This window comes from Mustela nigripes, chromosome 12 (genome assembly GCF_022355385.1).
Source record: "Mustela nigripes isolate SB6536 chromosome 12, MUSNIG.SB6536, whole genome shotgun sequence".
NCBI classification, from domain to species: Eukaryota; Metazoa; Chordata; class Mammalia; order Carnivora; family Mustelidae; genus Mustela; species Mustela nigripes.
In genome coordinates, this window is record NC_081568.1 from 69,638,900 (window position 1) to 69,660,332 (window position 21,433).

Below are 21,433 nucleotides of genomic sequence, written 5' to 3' on the forward strand. Positions count from 1 at the left end.
AGCAAAGAAGAGAGTCTCTGGGTGGGGACTGTAATCTGAAGTCTGAGGATCCTTAAAAAGAATGCAGAGTATCCTGACTAGTGTGATAAAGCTCTATACAATGTTTACAGTTATCAATGACTATTAATATGCTAACTACAGGGATTATGTTATATAAATATATAAAATAGTAATTATAAGCAGCTTTGAGAAATGAAAAAAATCTTTATTTTTTACAAAAGTTTTCATAAATGCATTTTATATTTGATAGGCATGCTATTATAACAAAGCAACTAAAAATATAATTACAGTTAAGATACTTCTATGCATATTTAAAAAGTAATTTTTAATCTCAATTTTAAAAAATTGAATGTAGAATAAGCAATTCTTCAAAAAATATCCATCCTGCCCCATGCAATTGTTGCAGTGAGTTAACAAGGAAAATTAATCAGTCAAATGAATGTCTAAAAGCCACTGTCACCTCAACAGAACCTTTTCAGTTTGGGACAAGGTTTAGAAATGCTTGTATTCCAGGTATTTATCTATTGCCTCTGGGTTATGACCATTCATTGTTCTAAGTCGAGAGTTCCTCCTTTAGGGCTTTGTCCTCGCTTGAATGCTAATCTCATTCTTATAGCAGTTAGAATCACAGAAAGGACTGTGTGCATACTTGAGAAAAAAAATTCAGACTATCAGGTTTGTTTTCTTTTCATGTTTATGCTTCCTTAAAATAAAAACAGGCAAGAAAATACAGCAACTTAATTCAACATATAATTTATCAATTTTATATATGATTATTCATTCTTTTTTTTTCCTGAGATATGAAGCAAGTTTGTAAGTAGTCTGTTTTCATGCAAAAAATACATTTGTCCATTGTTTACATTCATTTCATAGTATTTTGTATTCTAAATAACTATCACCTTTGTGCTTTGTACATTTGGAAAATAGAGAATAATTCCTTTTCTTTACTGCAGAAAAAATAGAAGATGATCAGTTCGTTGATGGGTAATACAGCCAAATTAAGTGGTACCTTCAAGTCACTGAAACATTACCTGACTATAAAAATTGCAATGCAAAGTCCTATTTTTTTTCTCATGCTTGCAGGTTTACTTAAATTTATTTAAATACTTTTTTTTTTTTTTTTTTTAAGATTTTATTTATTTATTTATTTGACAGAGAGAGATCACAAGTAGGCAGAGAGGCAGGCAGAGAGAGAGAGAGGAGGAAACAGGCTCCCTGCCGAGCAGAGAGCCCGATGCGGGACTCGATCCCAGGACCCTGAGATCATGACCTGAGCTGAAGGCAGCGGCTTAACCCACTGAGCCACCCAGGCGCCCGACTTAAATTTATAATGAAATTTTGACTTGCACATATGAGGGAGACATGATATGTTTATTCCTTGGACTTGTGAGTTTGTGAATTCCTAAATATGGAAGTAGGCCTCCACACCAACACCTCAATTTCTCTCCTGCCTGGAGGGGAATCACAATGCAATATAAAGATCTCTTTCATGACAAAAGGAAAAAAAAATTGGTGTATATCTTATTTTAAAATATATACAGGATTAGTTTGCAAAATGTGGAAATTACTAATTTATATTCCTAATTACGTTACTAATTTACATTTGAATGGAAACTTGATAAAAGGCCAAACGTTTAGGAACATGTTTTCTATAATTGATCTCTGTTAAAGCTACAGATTTATATCCGATCTGATGTCCACTACAAATGTGAATGTCCTAAGTACATAGCCTTTTCCCATATTTGTTAAAGAGAAATACAAAATTTTCCAACATTAAGTTGGGAAATCTGAAACAAGAGGGATTTTTTTCCATTAACATGTATTGTTTCATTTCTCCTTTATTAAAAAATTAAGTGGACTTAAACAGAGGTATAGATAAATGTACCTGCAGTATATTTAGCGCCAAAAGTTTACTTTTCTCAGCATATCTGCTGTAACCTATTTATTGGCCCAAGTGTGATGCCTTTCACACAGATCAGGAAGACCAGAAGATACATGAAGTGAAGGAGCAGGAGGCTGGCTGAGGACAAAGCAAAGGCGCCAGAAAAAGAAGAAATGCTTAAGCTGTCCATAATCAATCATATCTAACTACAGTGAGATATAAATAGAATCAGTATAAGTTTTAAATTATTTGCTTATGTTACATTGTCAAAAAATCTTTTTGGAAACAAAAAGACAACTATGAAATTTTGGTTGAGTGGAAAGACAATGGGAAGCAGCTTCTTTTTCTTCAGATGTGAAGCCCACTTGTTTTATTTAAAATAGTATGACTATCTAATTCAGGTAATGATTTTTCTCTTTCAATTAGTTGAACATATTAAATATAAAAAATTAATGCTATATGGATGTAGCCTGGGACATTTTAGGAATTTGTTTTTTCAGAACTGCTTTGAAAAGTCAGTATGCATTGAACTAGCTCATATACTAAAAGTCAGGTTTGTAAGTGTAAGTAAAGGGTCTGCAAAAAAAAAATCTACCAAAGGAATATGTAAAAATTGGGTAAATGCATCAAATAAAGGTGTGATCCACTTTTGCCAAGACTGAAATATGTTATAATCACTGATACAGATTGATCCAGTAGGCCTGTGCGATAATGCTTTTTTTTTTTTTTTTTAACCAATAGCATTTATTTACAGCTTGGATTTGCTCCAGCAGAGAGAACTTCTGGACTGTGAGCACTACACCTCCATGTCTGCTTGCAGAGTCCTGCCTCTACAGAAGAAAACACTTGCCTAGGGATGATTCCTTGAACAGATGCAGTCTGTAGCTTGGAACTTAACTGCTATCCATGCTGGCTTTAATTATACGAGAATGTCGGCACTCAGGTGCAAGAAGTATCTAAACACATGATGCAAGAAAGGAGGTTTCCACGGTTAAGCTTAGAAGCATTTAAGGATTTTATGAATGGAATTATGACCTATGAGATATTCATCTATGATGGACTTAAAAGTTTTCTACGGGTATTTTGAAGAAGTTCTTCAAAATTAAGTTGTTGAAACCTGTTTTCTTTGGAAATAACATTCCCTCCTCCCCTTGTTCAGGATCATAGCCATAATGGGTTTCCCAGGCCTGGCATGGACATATTGAGAATGGAAGGCCTGAAGAACCCAGCAAGGAACATAGGGACATTAATTGCTATCTATCCTGAGAAATAATTCTGGGTTTCTTTTCCCAAGTCTTCCCCAAAGGTCCATTCATTGTGCAGTCAGTCAACCGACATCTTTTAGAATTCACTTGTAGGAAGTCCACAGATATACACATATTATCCTTGAAGTCTTTGTACATTTTTTTTCTAGGTAGTTCCTGAAATTTTAATGAGCTTAATGAGAAAATGTATTGAAAGATCTTTGTAAAATGTTATATAAATATAACATTTGTTTCAAGAATATCTGAATTTGTATTTTTCATGAATAAAAGTAAAAATGAGAGGGAAATCTTGATTACATCAGTAAGAACTGTCATGTGAAGTTATGCAGAATGTGCATTATGTTTTGTTTTAGCATGATTCTGTACACATAGTTTTAATGTTTTAAGTCTGATTTAACTGTGATTTTGACAATCAGTTATTGAATGAGGTAGTCCACATTGTTAGAAATTTGCTGTGTCTGGTTACTATCTGATTACTATTCCACAAATAATTAAGTACAGTATATCAGTTATGTTTTTCCTTTATGTTTAATAGTTCTGTGAACATTGAGAATATATTACTTTTAGTGATACACAGTCCTTGAGAAAAGTCTTGATTTTTACATTGCCATCTGTGATATTTTTTAGCAGCTTGTTACAATATCATTTTAATAAAAATAAAGTGTACTCAGTGATGATAGAGAAAATATTGTTAAAGACCTCTTGGGACAGGAAAAGGCTCAATCATAAGCTCACGTGCTTATTCATTTTCAGCTGCATCATTCTGATTCATTACTTTCAAGAGTAACTACAGTATTGCTACACAGTCCATTATACTGAGAAGAACTTTCCTGGAACTTCACATGGAGATTGAATAAAGCTCTTCTATTTGTTTTTTGAAGTACTCTCTCAGCTCAGGTCTCTTAGCCTTTAGTGTTGGTGTCAGCAAGCCATTCTGAACTGAGAACATGTCAGAGTGGATGTGAATGGCTTTAACCTAAAAACCAAATGCAGAATATGTCTTTATCAGGAATACAACATAGCATTTATAGCACACATGATAAAAGTAAACAAGACATATAAGGATATATTGATACAGAAACACTGTACTCATTTAAAAGTCAAAATTACATTAAATAAACATTTCGGCCTATTTAACATGTCTGCAAGCCAACTTTTCCCCTTCCTATTTCTTCATTTAACCAGTTGACAGAAATGAACCGGCTGCTTTTTCTGTGCCAGGCACTGAGTATGCAGAGAAGAGTCATGAGTGCCCTTGCTCACAGGGGGTGCCTACTGGCACCCAGCAGAGCGGGCATAGAACAGTGATCAGTGAGGTATGCATAGAGTGACAGATGCTGAACACAGTTATGGTAGAGGAGAAGAAGGAGCAGTGGAGAAGCCTTCCCAAATTCAGTGAGTGTTAAAGAATGAGTAAAAGTTAACCAGTAAAGGGGGGAGAGGTGGGTGGTATAGGGCATTCTAGGTGGAGGCAACCACAAGAACAAAGCTATGGGAGTAAGAAAGGAAATCAAGGGGGTTTCTGGTTGTAGTTACATGAAGTAGGAGGGAAAGGGGGTAAGGGATAGAGCTGAAGTGGTTGTGATGTGACCATTGACAGAGGAGCTCCAACTTTGGTCTGGAGTCAGTGGGAAGGCACTGAAAGTTCTTATACAGGGCAGTGACATGGACATTTCAGAAAGATACACATTTTAGAAAGATCTGTCCAAGAGAAATGTGAAATGTGAGAACGGATTTTGAAAACATTACGATAAGATAGAAGGAAACCGGGGCGCCTGGATGACTTAGTGGGTTTAAAGCCTCTACCTTCAGCTCAGGTCATGATCTCAGTGTCCTGGGATCAAGCCCCACATCAGGCTCTCTGCTCAGCGGGGAGCCTGCTTCCTCCTCTCTGACTGCCTCTCTGCCTATTTGTGATCTCTGTCTGTCGAATAAATAAATAAAATCTTAAAAAAAAAAAAAGATACAGGGAAACCAATCGGAAGACTCTGGCCAATCCATGGGAGACAAGATAAGGACCTACCTATACTTAGAGCAATGGCACAGACAGACACAGTAAGCAGTTCTAAGGACCATTCAGTGGGCAAGAGGTAATAAAGAGTGGGGGCAGACTCCAGGACTCCCGGGTTTCTGATCTGGATGGATATATGGATGGTACTGCAATTCATGAGAGGAATATAAAATCTTGGTGGGACATGATGAGTCTATGTTTAAAAAAAAAAAAGGCCCTGCCATAGCTTTTATCAGAGCTACTTGGAGGAGGCATGAAGGGATCAGGTGTAGCAGTACACACTTCCTATTTCTATGAGACAGATCTTAGGCTCCCTCATGCAAAGTCCCTTTGCAAAATGCTGAAATGAGGACCAGAGATAGAAATTAACTAGGAGGGCCTGGGCAGACTCCTCCATATGGGGCTCCATTTGAAAAGGTCATTGACAAGATTGAGAATCTTATGATCTGGGCTTGAGTTTAATTCTTGAGTGATACTGCCTCCAAGAAATTGTGTCCTAACAGCTGGATCTAAATTAAATGATTTTATTGAGATAATAGACCCGGATCATTAAATAGAAAACAATATGAATTGTTGCAATAGACATTTTAATAACAATTTCTATTGCACATCTGAAAAATAAAAGTCACAGAAAAATAAAAATCACAATGTGACTACAAATACCATTTGCTAAACATAAATGTCATTTGTCTTTACATGTATATTATTCAAAGTCCAAAATGCAATTTTGAAACTGAAACAACAAACCTTTTCTCAGAATCTTCTGGCAGAAAAGTCTAAGTAGCAGCAGTAAGAAGTGCAGCAAATCCTAACTACTCCCTAGGTATGTACAGGTGACCTTTGAACAACAATGGAGTTGTGCAGAGCAAGTGAAGATTTGTGCGTAAATTTTGATTCCCCCAGAACTTAACTATCAATAGCCAACAGTTGACTGGAAGCTTTACTAATAACATAACTAGTTGATTAATACATAATTAGTATATTATACGTATGATATACTGTATTCTTATAATAAAGAAAGCTAGAGAAAAGAAAATGTTAGAAAATCTTAAGGAAAAAAAGAACATCATAAGGAAGAGAAAATATATTTACAGTACTATATTGTATTTATTGGAAGGGAAAAAAGCCACGTCTAAGTGACCCCTTCAGTTCAAATTTGCATTGTTTAATAGTCAACTGTCACAGACACTTGGAAAATTAACTCAAAGTGTGTTAAATACACATATACATTCATTTCTTGTTTTGTGTAATTGATATTTATTGAGCAACTCCTTTGTATCAGATATGTGTCAGGCATTAGGGATACAAAGAATAACAGGACACAGTCCCTGCCCACATCAATTTATAATCTAATGACAGATGCTGCTATATTACTTTGTAGTGACAGTATTATATTGTTACTACAGGGACAAAGCACAAGGAAGGTCACCATTCTCAGGCAGAATCAGTTGCTTTCACAATACCCAGTCCTGACTCCTTCCATACTGATAAAACCTTGATTTGGTTTGGGGCCAAAATGTTCTATGCCAACCATGACAAATCACCTTTCCTGGTTTCCCAGCCACTGCAGCTAGGGGACAGTCATGAGATCTATTTTTGGCTAGTGAGAAGGGAAAAGTTTTTGCTTTTGTAGTAAATGGTTCAGACATAACTATCTCCACCCACTCTCTTTTTTCCTTCTTTGAATATGGACAATGTCCAAAGTTGTAGTGGCCACCTTGTGATAAGCCAACATACTAAGAATGGAGAGTGGAAAGACCGGCAGAGTCTAGGTCTTTGAGGACCGGTACCTTCCTTGGACTGCCTATCATCACACTTCTTATGCGAGAAAAAACAAAACACATCCAAGTGTTTAAGACATTGTGGCTTTTCTGTTAGAGCTGAATGCAGTTCTGATACAGCACCCATCCCAGGCTTGGGGAGGGTTCATTGAAAAGAGATGCTACAGTGGACCTTGAAGGATAAGTCAGCTTTAGCCCAATGAAGACAGCAAGGGGAAGGAGTAGTGGTTGCTAGATGGCCCAAGGAGAGGAGGGTGCTCTAGGTAGAAGTAATATGTGCCAAAGCACATTTGGATCACTGTATGTGTAGGCTGAAGCATATGGTATCACTGGAGAATAAAGCTATTTGGGGCTGGAGAGATACCCTGGGAGCAAGTTATAAAGGATTAAGATGCCAAAGCAGAGTCTGGACATAATTCTTTCAATAATTCTTAAGCAGTGAGAGACAGAAAGGCTCTTTGGAAAAACCACTGTGCTAAGGATGGACTGAAGTGAGGTTAAAGTGGAAATGGCGGGACGCCTGGGTGGCTCAGTTGGTTAAGCAGCTGCCTTCGGCTCAGGTCATGATCCCAGCGTCCTGGGATCGAGTCCCACATCGGGCTCCTTGCTCAGCAGGGAGCCTGCTTCTCCCTCTGCCTCTGCTGCCATTCCGTCTGCCTGTGCTCACTCTCTCCCTCTCTCTCTCTGACAAATAAATAAAATCTTTAAAAAAAAATAGTAAACAAACAAACAAACAAACAAAAAAGTGGAAATGGCAAGACCAACCAAGAGACAAGACCGAGGGTGACCTGGACTCTAAAAGTTGGCTCTGGAGATAGAAATAGATTGGGGGATAGAAAGAATAGGACTTATAATTTGCTTGGGTAAGTGGTAGAGAAAGAGAGATATTAAGAATGGTTCTAGGTTTCTGTTTCAGAAGAAAAACTGGAGGGGCAGGAAGATTCTTTGGAGGAGGGAAGATCAAGTATTTGTGTTAAAGTCCAAAATGATTCTGAGACAACCAAGGGGTTACTACTGGATATATTAGTATCAGTATGCAGGACAGAGCAACAGCCTGGGCTTGAGATAGAGGAGTGACTTGATGAGTAGAAAGGTACTGGAGTGTGGGTTACAAACACCAGGAGGACAAGAATGAGAGGTCACTCTGTCAGATGCTACTGTCATAGAAGAACTGTTCATAAAATCAATGGAAACAATCAGGAAATGACTTATTTCAAAAATCAATATTTGTACCACCTCACACATATTTAGGACGACTATTATCCAAAAAAACAGAAAACAACAAGCATTGGTGAGGATGTGGAGAAAGCTAAACCCTTGGGCACTGTTGGCAGGAATGTACAATGGTGCAGTCATTGTGGAAAACAATACAGCAGTTCCTCAAAAAATTAAAAATAGAACTACCACATGACCCAACAATTGCACTTCTGCGTTGATAGCCAAAAGAACCGAAAGCAAGATCTGGAGAAAAGACACTTGTACAATCATGTTCATAGCAACATGGTTCATAGTAGTCAAGACATGGAAGCAATCAAATGTCCACTTGACAGATGGATAAGCAAAATGTGCTTATATACATACAGTGGAATATTACTCGCTATAAAAGGGAAGGAAGTTCTGACATGTGCTACAACATGGATGAAGCTTGAGGACATTATGCTAAGTGAAATAAGCCACTCACAAAAAGATAAATATGGCATGATTCTACTGATATGAAGTACTTAGAGTAACCAGTCATAGAGACAGAGAGTAAACTGGTGGTTGCCAGAGGCTGGGGGTGGGGTGGGGGGCTGGGAGTTACTGTTTAATGGGGATGGAGTTTCACATTTACAAGATGAGAAGACTTATGGAGATGGAGGGTGGTGATGATTGCACAACATCACAAACACATCTAATGCTACTAGACTGTACACTTAAAAACGGTTAAGATGGTAAATTTTATGTTATGTGCATATCACCACAATAAAAAAATGAGAAAAAAATTAGTGTATGCAAATTAGTTGCAAAATGTCCAGCATGTCAGTGATTGTCTTCAAAACCTCTGATGTTAACAGTCTTGTGTCCTGGTAGGTGGGCCTTTTGAGATGGCCAAGAATTCTTTGCTCTGAAAACTCAGCATTATTCAGATAAAAAAAACAATATACAAAGAAGATCCCTAAAACAGCTAACTATATTCCCAACTTCCTAAAAGTCCAAAAGGAAAAATCCTAACCAATTCTTAAAATTCTAAAAAATTTTAAACCTATGCTTGTAATTTAAAAATGTGAAATCTTTCAAATGAGCACACATTAATAAATCAGATTCACTTTGTCTCTTAGACATTTGTTCAAATGAAGGATTCACTTTTTCTACAGAAAAAACAGCATTTTAAGGATTCGAGTTTGTAGGGGAGAGGTGAAGAGAGAACATTAGGCTAAAACCAGAGCTAGCATTATAGTTAGCTGCCTCAACTTTACTCACAAAGGATTTCTGCTTGGATAACTGATATAAATAGATGGAAATCTGAGGTTCTTAGCTAAAAGGTGTATTGTCAAATGTTTCAAAATTAGGTAAGGTTCTTGTAAAAAATGTCTTGCTTGGAAACTCCCTCACTGTTCTTGATGTTCAAATAAGCAAGGATTTGGTAAGGAATAGGCTGCCATTTTTGTACCCTCTGGAATATTTTTAAATTTTTCTTTATTAAACATTAACCATTCTAGAGGACCCAAAATTCACTGGAAATAGGTCCCAAGGGTGATATTTTCAGACAGAGTGCACTGAAAAGCTGGGGTTCTGCGGAGGCCCCTGCTGGGGGTGCTGTGGTGGGGGAGGCAGGTATAGATAAGTGGGGGTGTGGTGAGGTTGGTGAGAAGCAGAGGTGTGTGGAGGTGGGGTGGAGGAGGGATAAAGTGAGGTGCTTGGTTTGGGGAGCAGGGGGGAGAGAGGTTCTGGTTCCAGCCCCAACCCCACCAGGGCAGCACTGTTCCATTGTTTGGTAAAGCTCGACTTTTCAGATAAGATTCCATCTAAGCGGGGCGCCTGGGTGGCTCAGTGGGTTAAGCCGCTGCCTTCGGCTCAGGTCATGATCTCGGGGTCCTGGGATCGAGTCCCGCATCCGGCTCTCTGCTCAGCAGGGAGCCTGCTTCCTCCTCTCTCTCTCTGCCTACTTGTAATCTCTCTCTGTCAAATAAATAAATAAAATCTTTAAAAAAAAAAAAATTCCATCTAAGCTCTGGTGCTTAAAGAAGTTTGGAAATCACCATTAGACAACAAAAGTAATTAGCCTGAAGAAGACATGAACACAATCTGAGTCAAACTTAATCTTCGATTCTGCAAATTAATTTATTATTTCATGTTTACGTAAGGTCATAAAATGAAAAGCTGAAAGTAGTGCTAATTTCCTTAACTTTTTTTCCCCCTAAAGTTCTCTTCTGATAGAAATGGTACCACATAAAGACTTCTGGTAAGTGCAAAAGCCAAACTTTTTTTGTAAATGAAATGAATAATGTAATTTTAAAAGGAGAAGCAGAAGCCAAGATACAATATCTGCAGCCTGGGTTTCAGCTCATCTAAGCCCCTCACAGCCTGTGGAGAACACAGTGAAATTGGAACTAGAGTGTATGTTCAGTGCAGGGCTTGGGGTGAGCACCTTTGAAAATCTAGCAGTGACACACAGAAGCTACAAACGATAAAGTACAGGGAAGATGAATTTCATAGGGAGAGCTATAGAATGCTATTTAGATGCTCAGTAGACTAGAAAAGAAAATGTTATGATCTTAGGAACAAAAGACTGAAACAGCAGGTAGATGTCACAGCAAGCCTAAGGGCTAACTGGGGCATCAGCAGTTCAGTGTGGCTCACTACAAAATAGTTTCTGCTTGCAGATAGGGAGCAGCACTAAATACAGCCTTGCAGGAAGCCAAGGCATAGGGTGCCTTTAACTCCCTTAGTGAGTGGCTGAGAGTGGCTTTGTGGCCTGGCTGTCGGGCCCTGTATCAGGCTGACCTACAGCTCTGGGTCTGTTTGAATTCTTCCATGAAAATACCTATACACTCTCTGATATGAGGAATTTGAGAGGCAGGGCAGGGGAGTCATGGGAGACAGGGAGGGAAAAAAATGAAACACGATGGGACAGGGGAGGCAGACAAACCATAAGAGACTCTTACTCTCAGGAAACAAACTGAGGGTTGCTGGGGGTAGAGGGGGAGGGATGGGGTGGCTGGATGATGGACATTGGAGAGGGTATGTGCTACAGTGAGTGCTGTGAATTGTGTAAGACTGACGATTCACAGACCTGTACTCCTGAAGCAAATAATACATTATCTGTTAATTAAAAAAAAAAAAGAAGAAAGAAAGAAAGAAAATACCTATACAAACTGCCTGAGTGAATAAAAGTCCAGTCAGTAAGTAGGGGAAAAAAATGGATCAAACCAGTACTTAGTTGTTTTTTTTTTTTAAAGAAGGAAACCAATGTTAAAACCAATTTTAATTTTCTATAATTACGTATTTTCTAATAAAACCAAACTATAGATTTGTGGGGGAAAAAAAAGGAATGAGAATCTTTATTCTCCCTTCAGGCCTAACACCATGTGAAACTCATTTTCCAATTTTTAATAAGCAAAGCAATTTTTTAAAGATTTATCAATTTATTTGATAGAGTGTGTGCGCATGCATACACACATGAGTGCGGGGAGGGTCACAGAGCAAGGGAGAGAACCCCAACCAGACTCCTGCTGAGTGCAGGGCTTGATCCCAGGACCCTGAGATCATGACTTGGGCCAAAATCAAGAGTCAGCTGCTCAACTGCCTGAGCCACCCAGGCGCCCCAATAAGCAAAATTTTTGTTAAGGAAGGAAATGCTAATGTTAGCTTCCTTTCTGAAACTACACTCTTGCCACTGAAAAGTGATTCCAAAGGGTTTTTTTTTTTTTAGTTTAGAAATACTGTAACTTTTATATATTGTATTGAGTTAAAATACCTCAAAAGTGTAATTTATGCTAACTCACTAAAGCACAAAAGTTTTCATAATTCTGAAGAAACATGGTATTTTAAATTTTCAATGGTATTACTGAATCAAACCCATAATGTTGTTTGGAGATAATAAACACAGAGTGAATAATTTAGGACTGAAGAGATAAAGTAAAAACAAAACCCACTCTAATTAGGCAAATGCTCTATTCATGTCATTCTTTTTTTTTTTTTTTTTTTTTCATTTCTGATTTAAAGGCAAATTGGTTAGGTAAGCATTCCACTAGTGACAGGAAACACAATAACATATTTTGGTGAGAGTTTCACATCAGAATATGAAAAATCTATCAAGTGTCAAAGTTCACTTGTTATTGTCTCCACAAACTAATAAAGCATATAAATGTCAAGAAAATGGTTAAATCATCGCTAAGTATGCTCAAAAACTTCCTGGGTACCTAAACATTTTAATTATCGATAGAGTGATTTTAAATGCTTCCTATATATTCCTTAAAATAGATCTTCCAAAGATCTCCATAAAGAAATAATGATTGGCCTCATTCTAAGAAATTGTCTGTTTCCGGAAATTAAATTACATTAATTTTTTATCTAATTCAAATGTTAATTCAGATCAACCCTGCCCAGTGAGCCTGAACTCTTATAGCTTTTGGTGAATGATTTAAGCCTTGTAGGCTTGTATATGTATTTGTGTTTGTGTGGTTTAAAAAAAAACTAGTATTAAACCTTAAATGATGACTCATTTTTGAGGAAAAGGGAAAAGGACAAGCTGACAGTGGACTGTGGGTTAACTTAAATGATTTATATTGATCTCTGGAACACAACTGGGAGCACACCATCCTCGGGCAGGAGGCCCGGTTTTCACTCTCCAGTGGTCGGCTGAGGGCATGCGCTGCTTGTTGGTACAGGATGCACAGACCAACAAAAAGGAAAAGGAGAACAGAGAAAATGAAGTGGTGACACCCTTGGCGATAAAGCTCAGGTCTTTGGGATCTTTGGGATCCCCACATGACTTCCCTGTATTTGAGGTTACCATGGTGAAGTCAGATTAAGAACAGAAACTACTTAAGTGGTATGGGAAGACAAGAATATCTCTCTTCTCAGGTTGCCTGGGTGGGTTAAGCCTCTGCCTTCGGCTCAGGTCATGATCTCAGGGTCCTGGAATGGAGCTCTGCATCCCTGCATCAGGCTCTGCTCAGCAGGGAGCCTGCTGCTTCTCTCTCTCTGCCTGCCTCTCTGCCTACTTCTGATCTCTCTGTCAAATTAATAAATAAAATCTTAAAAAAAAAAAAAAAAAGACTACCTCTCCTCGCAGTAAGGGTCTAATCTGAGCAATGGTTAACACCCGAAACTTCACCAAAGGTCCCCTTTCAGGGTAATCTTTAGAGGTCATGGGTGGTCTTTTGCTTAGCATGGAAATGCTAAGATTCTCCATGTGCTGGGGCAGGTTATGCTGCCCAAACCCACCAGGGGGCGTGCCAGCCTCGGGAATCGCAAGGTAGTGGCAGGAACCAATCAGCTTCAGCAATGCCCTCAGAGCCCCTGTAGCTCTCCATTCAGAGGAAGACCCAGGCCCAGAACAAAGGGGTCTTGGACCACCCATCTGTGTTCCCTGCTCTACGTCATCATGTGATCCAGTCACATAGAAACCATTAATGGAAGGGCAATGAAATCAGTTCTAGCAAATTTAGAAATTTAAATAATGATGCCAGAAATGAACTTTCATTTAGAAAGAGAAATATAACTTGACTGAATCCCTCTGACTTTTTTTTTTTTTAAAGATTTTATTTATTTATTTGACAGAGAGAAATCACAAGTAGATAGAGAAGCAGGCAGAGAGAGAGAGGGAAGCAGGCTCTCCGCGGAGCAGAGAGCCCGGTGCGGGACTCCATCCCAGGACTCTGAGATCATGACCTGAGCCGAAGGCAGCGGCCCAACCCACTGAGCCACCCAGGCGCCCTCCCTCTGACTTTATAAAATTTTTTAAAATGAAGATTTAATTCATCCAAGCCTTTTTTTTTTTTTTTTTTGCCTTAGATGCGGACAGATGAGGGTAAAGCCCTGTTTCTCAAACTAGATTCATATAAAGATCTATTTCAAGGAAAATAATTCTGAAACTGTGTTTAGATTCCATCAGTTTGAAACTTAAGAAATTAAAGTCTGACTCTGTGGACGTGGTTTCTAATCACAAGTACCTGCAATAAGAGTTTTTACATTTGAAACTGGTTTAAAAATGATTTTAGGTTATCATCAAAATAAACATACAAAATTTAAAATTCTCATAAACCCTGCAGATCCTTAACACTAACACTATATTTGGGAGCCCTACTGGAGAAACACAATTTTATTACAAACGATTATGTTAAAGACAGGCAGGAAATTTTTTTAAAAATCAGAGTGTGTCTATTTCTCTATTTGAATAATTTTTCTTTTTGAATTTTTGACTAAAGGGGATGTATAAATGGTGTAGATAAGTAGGATCAAGGGCACTTCTGAACTCAGTTACAGTAAGAACCCCAAACTTGCAAAGAGAAAGGGTCTGAGAGGACCACTTGCTGTGTCATCTCCTCACACATTCTGTGTTTCTTCCTCTTTGTGGTAGACACGCGGGGCGGAGAGATCACTGGCCCGAGGAACATGACCTTTCCAATGTCCTAGCAAGTCATCTTGTCTGCTGCAGCCAAGAAGACAGTCCCCATAAAAATAAAAATAAGAGAGGACTCTGGTCTTGAGTACTGCAGTCAGGCTGGAGACAGACCAACCATGTGCACACATGCTCTGCTGTGTGACAGCAAGGTAATATTTCAGCGTTAGGAACGTCTGTGATTATGAGGACAGCAAGCACGGTCTCACTTGACATATGACCTATTTTAGTGCGGAACGAAGGCTGCTACAAAGTTGGCTTGGAACAGGACTTCAGGGGTCTTGTCAGTACACAGCCTGTCTTACGGCAGCAGCATACGGGGGTGGAGAATCTAGGTCAGGGTCACCATGGCTGAGTTTAATTTTCAGCATTGCATGAAGGGTTGTAACAAGTATGGGGAAGGTAATATTTACCTGTTCAAATGAATGGAGTCCACTCTGTTTTCCTAACCTCACCATATCTTCCAAAATGGCTTTTTTCAGCTCCTGAATTGGACCATAGAGAAAAAAATGACAAGGCAAAAACACACTTCAAAATGGAGGTAGAGGAAACAGTGAGTCTTCAGCAAAGTACGACCAACCCCCACCTCTGCCCCTCTCTTCTGGGGCTGACACTCCCAGGCGGCACCCAGTCACCACCTCTCATCAGGCAAGCAAGTGCCAGGCATGACCAAATGAGTGACCAGGAACAGGCTAAGGGACCACTCCATTTTTTAAAGTGGTTCTCTGGTCAGCCCGGTGAGTCCCAGGAACCCTGTCTCTCCCAGAAGGGACCAGGATCCAGTGGGAGTGCCTGGACGAGGTGAGGTTGAGCCAGAATAGCAATCTCTTCCAGAGGACTCTACCCGTGCCTGAGAAGTTTTGGGCAGATGGCAATGGCTAAAGCTCTAAGCAGGAAGAAAGGAGTTTATTTATTTATTTTTTTAGTCAGCTCCATGACTGTCTGAGTCCAGTACATACAAAAGCCACTTCACATTTGGAAAGAGCAAGGCCAGTGAGTCAGAAGGCCGATACTCACACCTGACACTGCTCTAACCAGCAGTGTCAGCTGTGCAGCCTTGGGTCAGCTACCTCCCTCCCTCTCTAGACCCAACTTTGAGCTGCCGGACAGCAGGGCTGGACAAGCTTTCTGTGACATCTTTCTCCAATAGTTCAATAGTCTATCAAACTTTCTAAGAAGAAATCTGCATTCCTCCAATCACAGTAACAAAAAGACAAACCTCTGGTTTAAGATTTCTACCACTTATAAAATAAAGTTAGAAATGTCCCTATAGGTTCAAATTCCACTGGTCTACTGCGTTTCTGCCTTCCTGTTACCCAGTAGCATCGGAAGGTCCAGCAACCAAGGTACAGACCTTATTTGCACAGAGCTCTGCGTATGACCCTTCAATTCCTCTCTTCTGGGCCCAACAGGGCATGACTTCAGGGTCAGGCACGACAATACCCACCAAAAAGGCCTGCAATCCCAACCAAAGGAAAACATAGTCAAGACAAAAGCTTTCCAAGTGGTTATTTGTGGTCCAGCATTAAAAATAATCTCCTGTTATTCTCAGATTCCACCTTCTTCTAAAAATAAGTATATGCTTATGTTATGAAACATTTCCACCAATATGGCACACATTCTTGACTGTTTATTTTCTGACATATTTCCTTAACTTTGTTAACAAGAATTAATAAAGGGTAAACTTAAGGATATTAAGAATCAGTAAAGTTTAATTCTCATGCCAATCCCATGAGTACACCTTTAAGATGTCAGTCAAACAATTCTATGAACCCAAACACATATATTTCTCAAGGTTTCCCAAATCATTTGGAAATTGTTTTATTAATATGGCCCCCATTCATGAAGAACTCCATTTTAAGCTTTGAAAGGATTTTCTTTAAAATAATTTAATAATATTTGCCTAATGAATCCAATGACAGCACAAAATACATTCACAGTAACCTTTCTGAGTCTAAATGATGTTAAAAGCAGAATTTGCCTAATGAATCCAATGACAGCACAAAATACATTCACAGTAACCTTTCTGAGTCTAAATGATGTTGAAAGCAGAATAAATATAAATCCTCTCTAATAATTTAATCCTAACTATCTTAACATATTAGCCATATATACAGAGAGGGAGAGCTATATTAGAAACAGTACTATTATTTGCAATACTGTATCCATTTATCTGTAGACCTCATCTGCATTTTTAAGATTAAAGAGCAGAAGAAACCCTGAATCTGGCTTTAGCATCTTATCTCAATATCCCTCTTGGAAGTAGGTGGAGCCCAAGTTAAAAGCAGTGGGAATGTTCATTACCACTACTTCAAGCAACTTTTTCACCTAATCACAGTTTATCAAACTCTACAAGTGAGATTTCTCCTTCAAAAGGAATTTTCTCTCACAATCTAATATGCAGAATACCAGTGTCTGATTGGAAAACAATGTTTATTACAACAGCCAAATACCAAATACTCAGGAAGTTATTCCCAAATAACTCCAGATTTTTTAGCAGGCCCAGTATGCGTGAGAGGGCTGAAGCACAGGAGACTCACCTTTAAGCTGTCCCCGTGGACATAGATTTGTGCCACAGGCTCACTCCGGATATAGATGTTCTCAATCTTCTCAGGCGCCACATACTCTCCCTGAGCAAGTTTAAATATGTGCTTCTTCCGATCAATAACTTTAAGAGTCCCTGCCTGTGGAATTGGACAAACTGCTTCAGGAAAAGATAGCATTCTTGAATCTAAACCCTTCACTCATCAGTGCCATAGCCCCTCACCCCTGCCTTGTCCCCCCCCTGCAAACCCCACTGGATCTGGGCCTCCGCCTGAGGCCTCTGCCATTACACAGCCCCCTTGTGGCTAGAGAGGGCCAACACAAACCACAAACGAAATCTGCTAAGACACTGAGTGCCCACTGTCCTTTCCCTTCAGCACTTACCCCGCCTCCCACTCCCCACCCTCATGCCCAGCAAACGGGTGTCCTCCTCCTCAGAAGGCCTGCCTACCTTCCCCTCTCACCCAAGCTGCCTCTTTTCTCACCACCATCTTCAAATTCACTCCCTTGAATGATGCTTAGGCCTTTCTGCCCAGCTACTGCCTCTGCTCCCAAAAAGTGGCCTCTCCATCCCTCAGCAAACAGCAAACCTTGGCAGAGGTCCCCCGGGGACTCTTTCTGACAGACCAGATGGTATGCAGAGTTGTCACCTCTCCAGGACCTCGGCAGTAGGCAGGCCACCCCTTGAGCAGTGAGTACTTGTGCTCCTGGCCACAGACTTCCCTAACTCCCTCTGACCTTTCTGAGTTTCTCAGGGGAACTGGTGTATCTCCTTCCTTTGGCTCAACCCTTGAATGTTGTACTTTCTTCACCTTCACTGACAACACTCCTTGAAATAACTGCCATTTGTTTCTTCATTGGCCACTCCCACAACCGCCTAAGTGTCCAGCCAAACCTCTTCACCGAATTCCAAACCCAGGACCTAACACTCAGGAGGCTTCAGAAACCAGACTGTTCGCCCTGCAGGACACAGTGGGAAGCCCATCATTGTCCTCCTCATGCCTGTCCCTCCCTCCAAGCCCCATACTTGGAGATGGCCTCTCTGTTTGCCTCTCCTAGAACTGCTGGCCATCAGGCTCGTTGTCCTCAAGCACAAATCCCTCCCACACCCACCTCCTTCACCCATCAAAACCCCTTCCTGACTGGATTTCTGCATATCCTCTGTCCCTCCTCCATCTGTTTAATTGGCTAAAGCAGAGCAAAGTCTCCAGAAAGGAAAAATGAGCAGGCCCTGTTTCATTCAAAAGCCAGGCTGCACCTTAGGTGCTTTCTGTACACTGGCTTCTTTGACCCTCATGGTACCCCCTAAGTGGGGCATCGTCACCTCATTCCACAGATGAGGAAAATGAAGATTAGAGAATTTGGCTGATTTCTCAAAAGCCACACAGCTAGGACGCAGGGGAACCAGGATTTGAATTAGGTCTTTCTGGATCAGAAGTTTGTACTTTGTCCTTAATCTACGTAATACTCTTTCAAAAGATTAATAATTTAAAGAAATGGACACCTACAGACTGCCTGTCCACTGTCCTGGGCTCCTAGTGTATACGCGGCTCTAGGTCTCCACATGAATTACTTTACTTGCTTCTTCTAACATCCTGCAAGGTGGGTGGTTGCATCCAACTTACTGGGAATTAGTACTAGAATCAGGGTTCTGATTAGTACTAGAATCAGGGAACTTCAAGCTTTTACCAATTTTGAGGCCCTCCCTCTTTAAGAAAAATGATATAAAATGAAGTGCTGGGGCTTGGACAGTGCCTGTGCAAGTGAGGGGCTCTGAGCCTAGGCTTCCTCAGCAGAGGGAACGATGCACGCTCTGCCAGCCAGCAGGTCCTGTTGCTTCCCCAGCCTCTCCCCTCCACACCTAGGGGGCCTCAGGGAGAACCGCCTTCCTCACATCTCTCGTGTCTCTCTACTTAGCATGTGCTATCACTCCTACCCTGACCATCCTCTCCACCCTCTCCTCTCTCCTTGGAACAGGACTCACATCCTGAGACTCCCATAGGTGCCCGTCCTCTCCTGCCTCTCCCGTGACCCTTCACTTATGCCCATCACATTACACACCATACTGGCATCTCTCTCCTGAGCAGAGTCCCTGGCCCTGGGCACACACTGTGGGGTGCATCTGTGTCTGCTATGGAAAAGGGCTTCTCAGGAAAGGACACAGATTCAAGGCCAGGGTGAATCAGCTCACCAGCCTACAGAGCCACCAGACGGTTCAGCACCATTCACATGCCTGAGAAACACTACATTTTACAGCGTCTACCCTAAACCTTAGCAACTTCACAAAGACACAGGAGACATTCCTGAGGTGGGCTGTATCAGGCCAGGGGATCTCAGTTCCAGCAACAAAGCCGTTTTCTGGTCATAGTTTTCAATCTAAGCATATCCTGTGTGCCAGGCATTGTGTCAACCGCTTTACAGGTGTAACTTCTTTTATTCCTCAAAACCACCATAGAGGTAATCAGTGATATTAGCCCCCATTTTACAAATGACTGAGTGAGGCACAATAACCAGGTCTGGTTAAAAGTCAGGGGTCGCAGCCAAAGAATATCACATAGCTTTCTTCTCTTACTCCACAAGAAAGTCAACAAGGAGCCCCAGAGAGGGATGAGGCTTTGGGCTTCAATCTCAGAGCAACTGCTGGCAGAGCCAAAGGAACTCGGACACCCTTCTACCTGGCTCCAACTTTTCCCACTGCTCAGTGCCACCTCTAGCCAGGTGCCAATGTCTGTGGGTCCCTAGGCCCTGCCTTTCTCAGACCCCCCAGAGCTATGAGCTTCCGGCCCCTTGTACCCCACTGGTCAGATTCCACAGCACTGACAGGAAAGAGATAAGGTAGGGAGTGGTCTCAAACTCCAGCTGTGCCCTCCTATAAAGATCTCTATCACCTTTATCAGAAGGATGGACAGACAAGAAAGCTCTGGGGGCAAGATAAGGAAGAACCTCCTTATCCCCGCCCTCCCCCCACCCTGCAGTTGTTTCTAAATGGCTAATTATCAGGGAAGATATGGAGAAGAATTTTGCTTCAGAAGTGAGTTGGAATATACACCCTCCAACCGCGAGCATGTGGTGACTGGAAACTTACGCACCGGCAGCCACTTCCCAATGTCCCCAGTGTGCAGCCAGCCATCGCTGTCCAGGGCTTCCTTTGTCCTGTCTGGATCTTTCAAGTAACCTTTGAACACATTTGGTCCTCTCACGCATATCTGTAGGGACAAACACCAGGTTTCTGTCAGCCCACAGCATGAGGAACCCCGATGTGGGGCTGTCAGGAGGCTTGTGTAGGAGAATGTATCCTATCCTTCCAGAAATTTGCTGTGGAAGCAGCAGGGATGGAGACAGAGTATAGGAATGGCCACCAGCAGACTGAACAGTCTTCTGCTTCTCTCCAACAGTATGTTCTGTCCTGGCCATGTTTCTTCCCTGTCCTGGTCCCCTACCCTACTCTCAGGCCTCCTGCCCTCCCTCCCTTCAGTAAGTGCTGCTTTGTGACACTGAAAGGGTCTCCTCAGATACTGAGGGATGCCTGATTCCACTGGAGATTTGAGCTCTCTGTGACATGATGGGGTCATCTGCTCCCATGGAGTGAAAAAGTATAGGCCAGCTCTATCCCCTTCTTCTGGTCTAGTTGCAAGGGTATGGCTTCTGCTGGGACACATACATAGAAGCAGGCCATGTCAGTTAGAAGAAAAAAATGGATTTTTTTTTTTAAGTTTAGGAATTTCATTTTTTTTTTTTTTTTTTTTTTAAAGATTTTATTTATTTATTTGACAGAGAGAAATTACAAGTACACTGAGAGGCAGGCAGAGAGAGAGAGAGAAGGAAGCAGGCTCCCCGCTGAGCAGAGAGCCCGACGTGGGACTCGATCCCAGGACCCTGAGATCACGACCCGAGCCGAAGGCAGCGGCTTAACCCACTGAGCCACCCAGGCGCCCAGGAATTTCATTTTTTAAGATTTATTTATTTTAGAGAGAGAGCATGAGTGGGGGGGCGTGGAGATTAAGAGGTAGAGAGAGAATCTCAAGCAGACACCCTGCTGAGTGCTCAATCCCAGATTGAGAATAAGACCTGAGCCACAATCAGGAGTTGGATGCTTAACTGACTGAGCTACCCAGGTGCCGCAAAAGTTTGCGAATTTCGAAGGATTTTTTTTTAAAGATTTTATTTATTTATTTGACAGAGAGAGATCACAAGTAGGCAGAGGCAGGCAGAGAAAGAGAGAGGAGGAAGCAGGCTCCCCACCGAGCAGAGAGCCCGATGCGGGACTCGATCCCAGGACCCTGAGATCATGACCTGAGCCGAAGGCAGCAGCTTAACCCACTGAGCCACTCAGGTACCCCAAGT

At 41.1% G+C, this 21,433-nt stretch overlaps 1 protein-coding gene across 4 annotated transcripts in view; it reads right to left on the reverse strand.

Annotated features, from left to right (window-relative positions):
• Positions 1-240: 240 nt before the first annotated feature.
• ACSL6 (acyl-CoA synthetase long chain family member 6) overlaps positions 241-21,433 on the reverse strand; it is a 62,679-nt gene continuing 41,486 nt past the window's right edge. For all 4 annotated transcript variants that reach the window (XM_059417516.1, XM_059417515.1, XM_059417517.1 and 1 more), the window contains 5 exons: positions 20,179-20,295; positions 17,086-17,229; positions 15,900-16,001; positions 14,959-15,030; positions 241-4,123 (listed from right to left, as the gene is read on the reverse strand). In XM_059417516.1, coding sequence (XP_059273499.1) covers positions 3,986-4,123; positions 14,959-15,030; positions 15,900-16,001; positions 17,086-17,229; positions 20,179-20,295 — 573 coding nt within the window. In that variant the 3' untranslated portion in view covers positions 241-3,985. The remainder of the gene's footprint in view (positions 4,124-14,958; positions 15,031-15,899; positions 16,002-17,085; positions 17,230-20,178; positions 20,296-21,433) is intronic.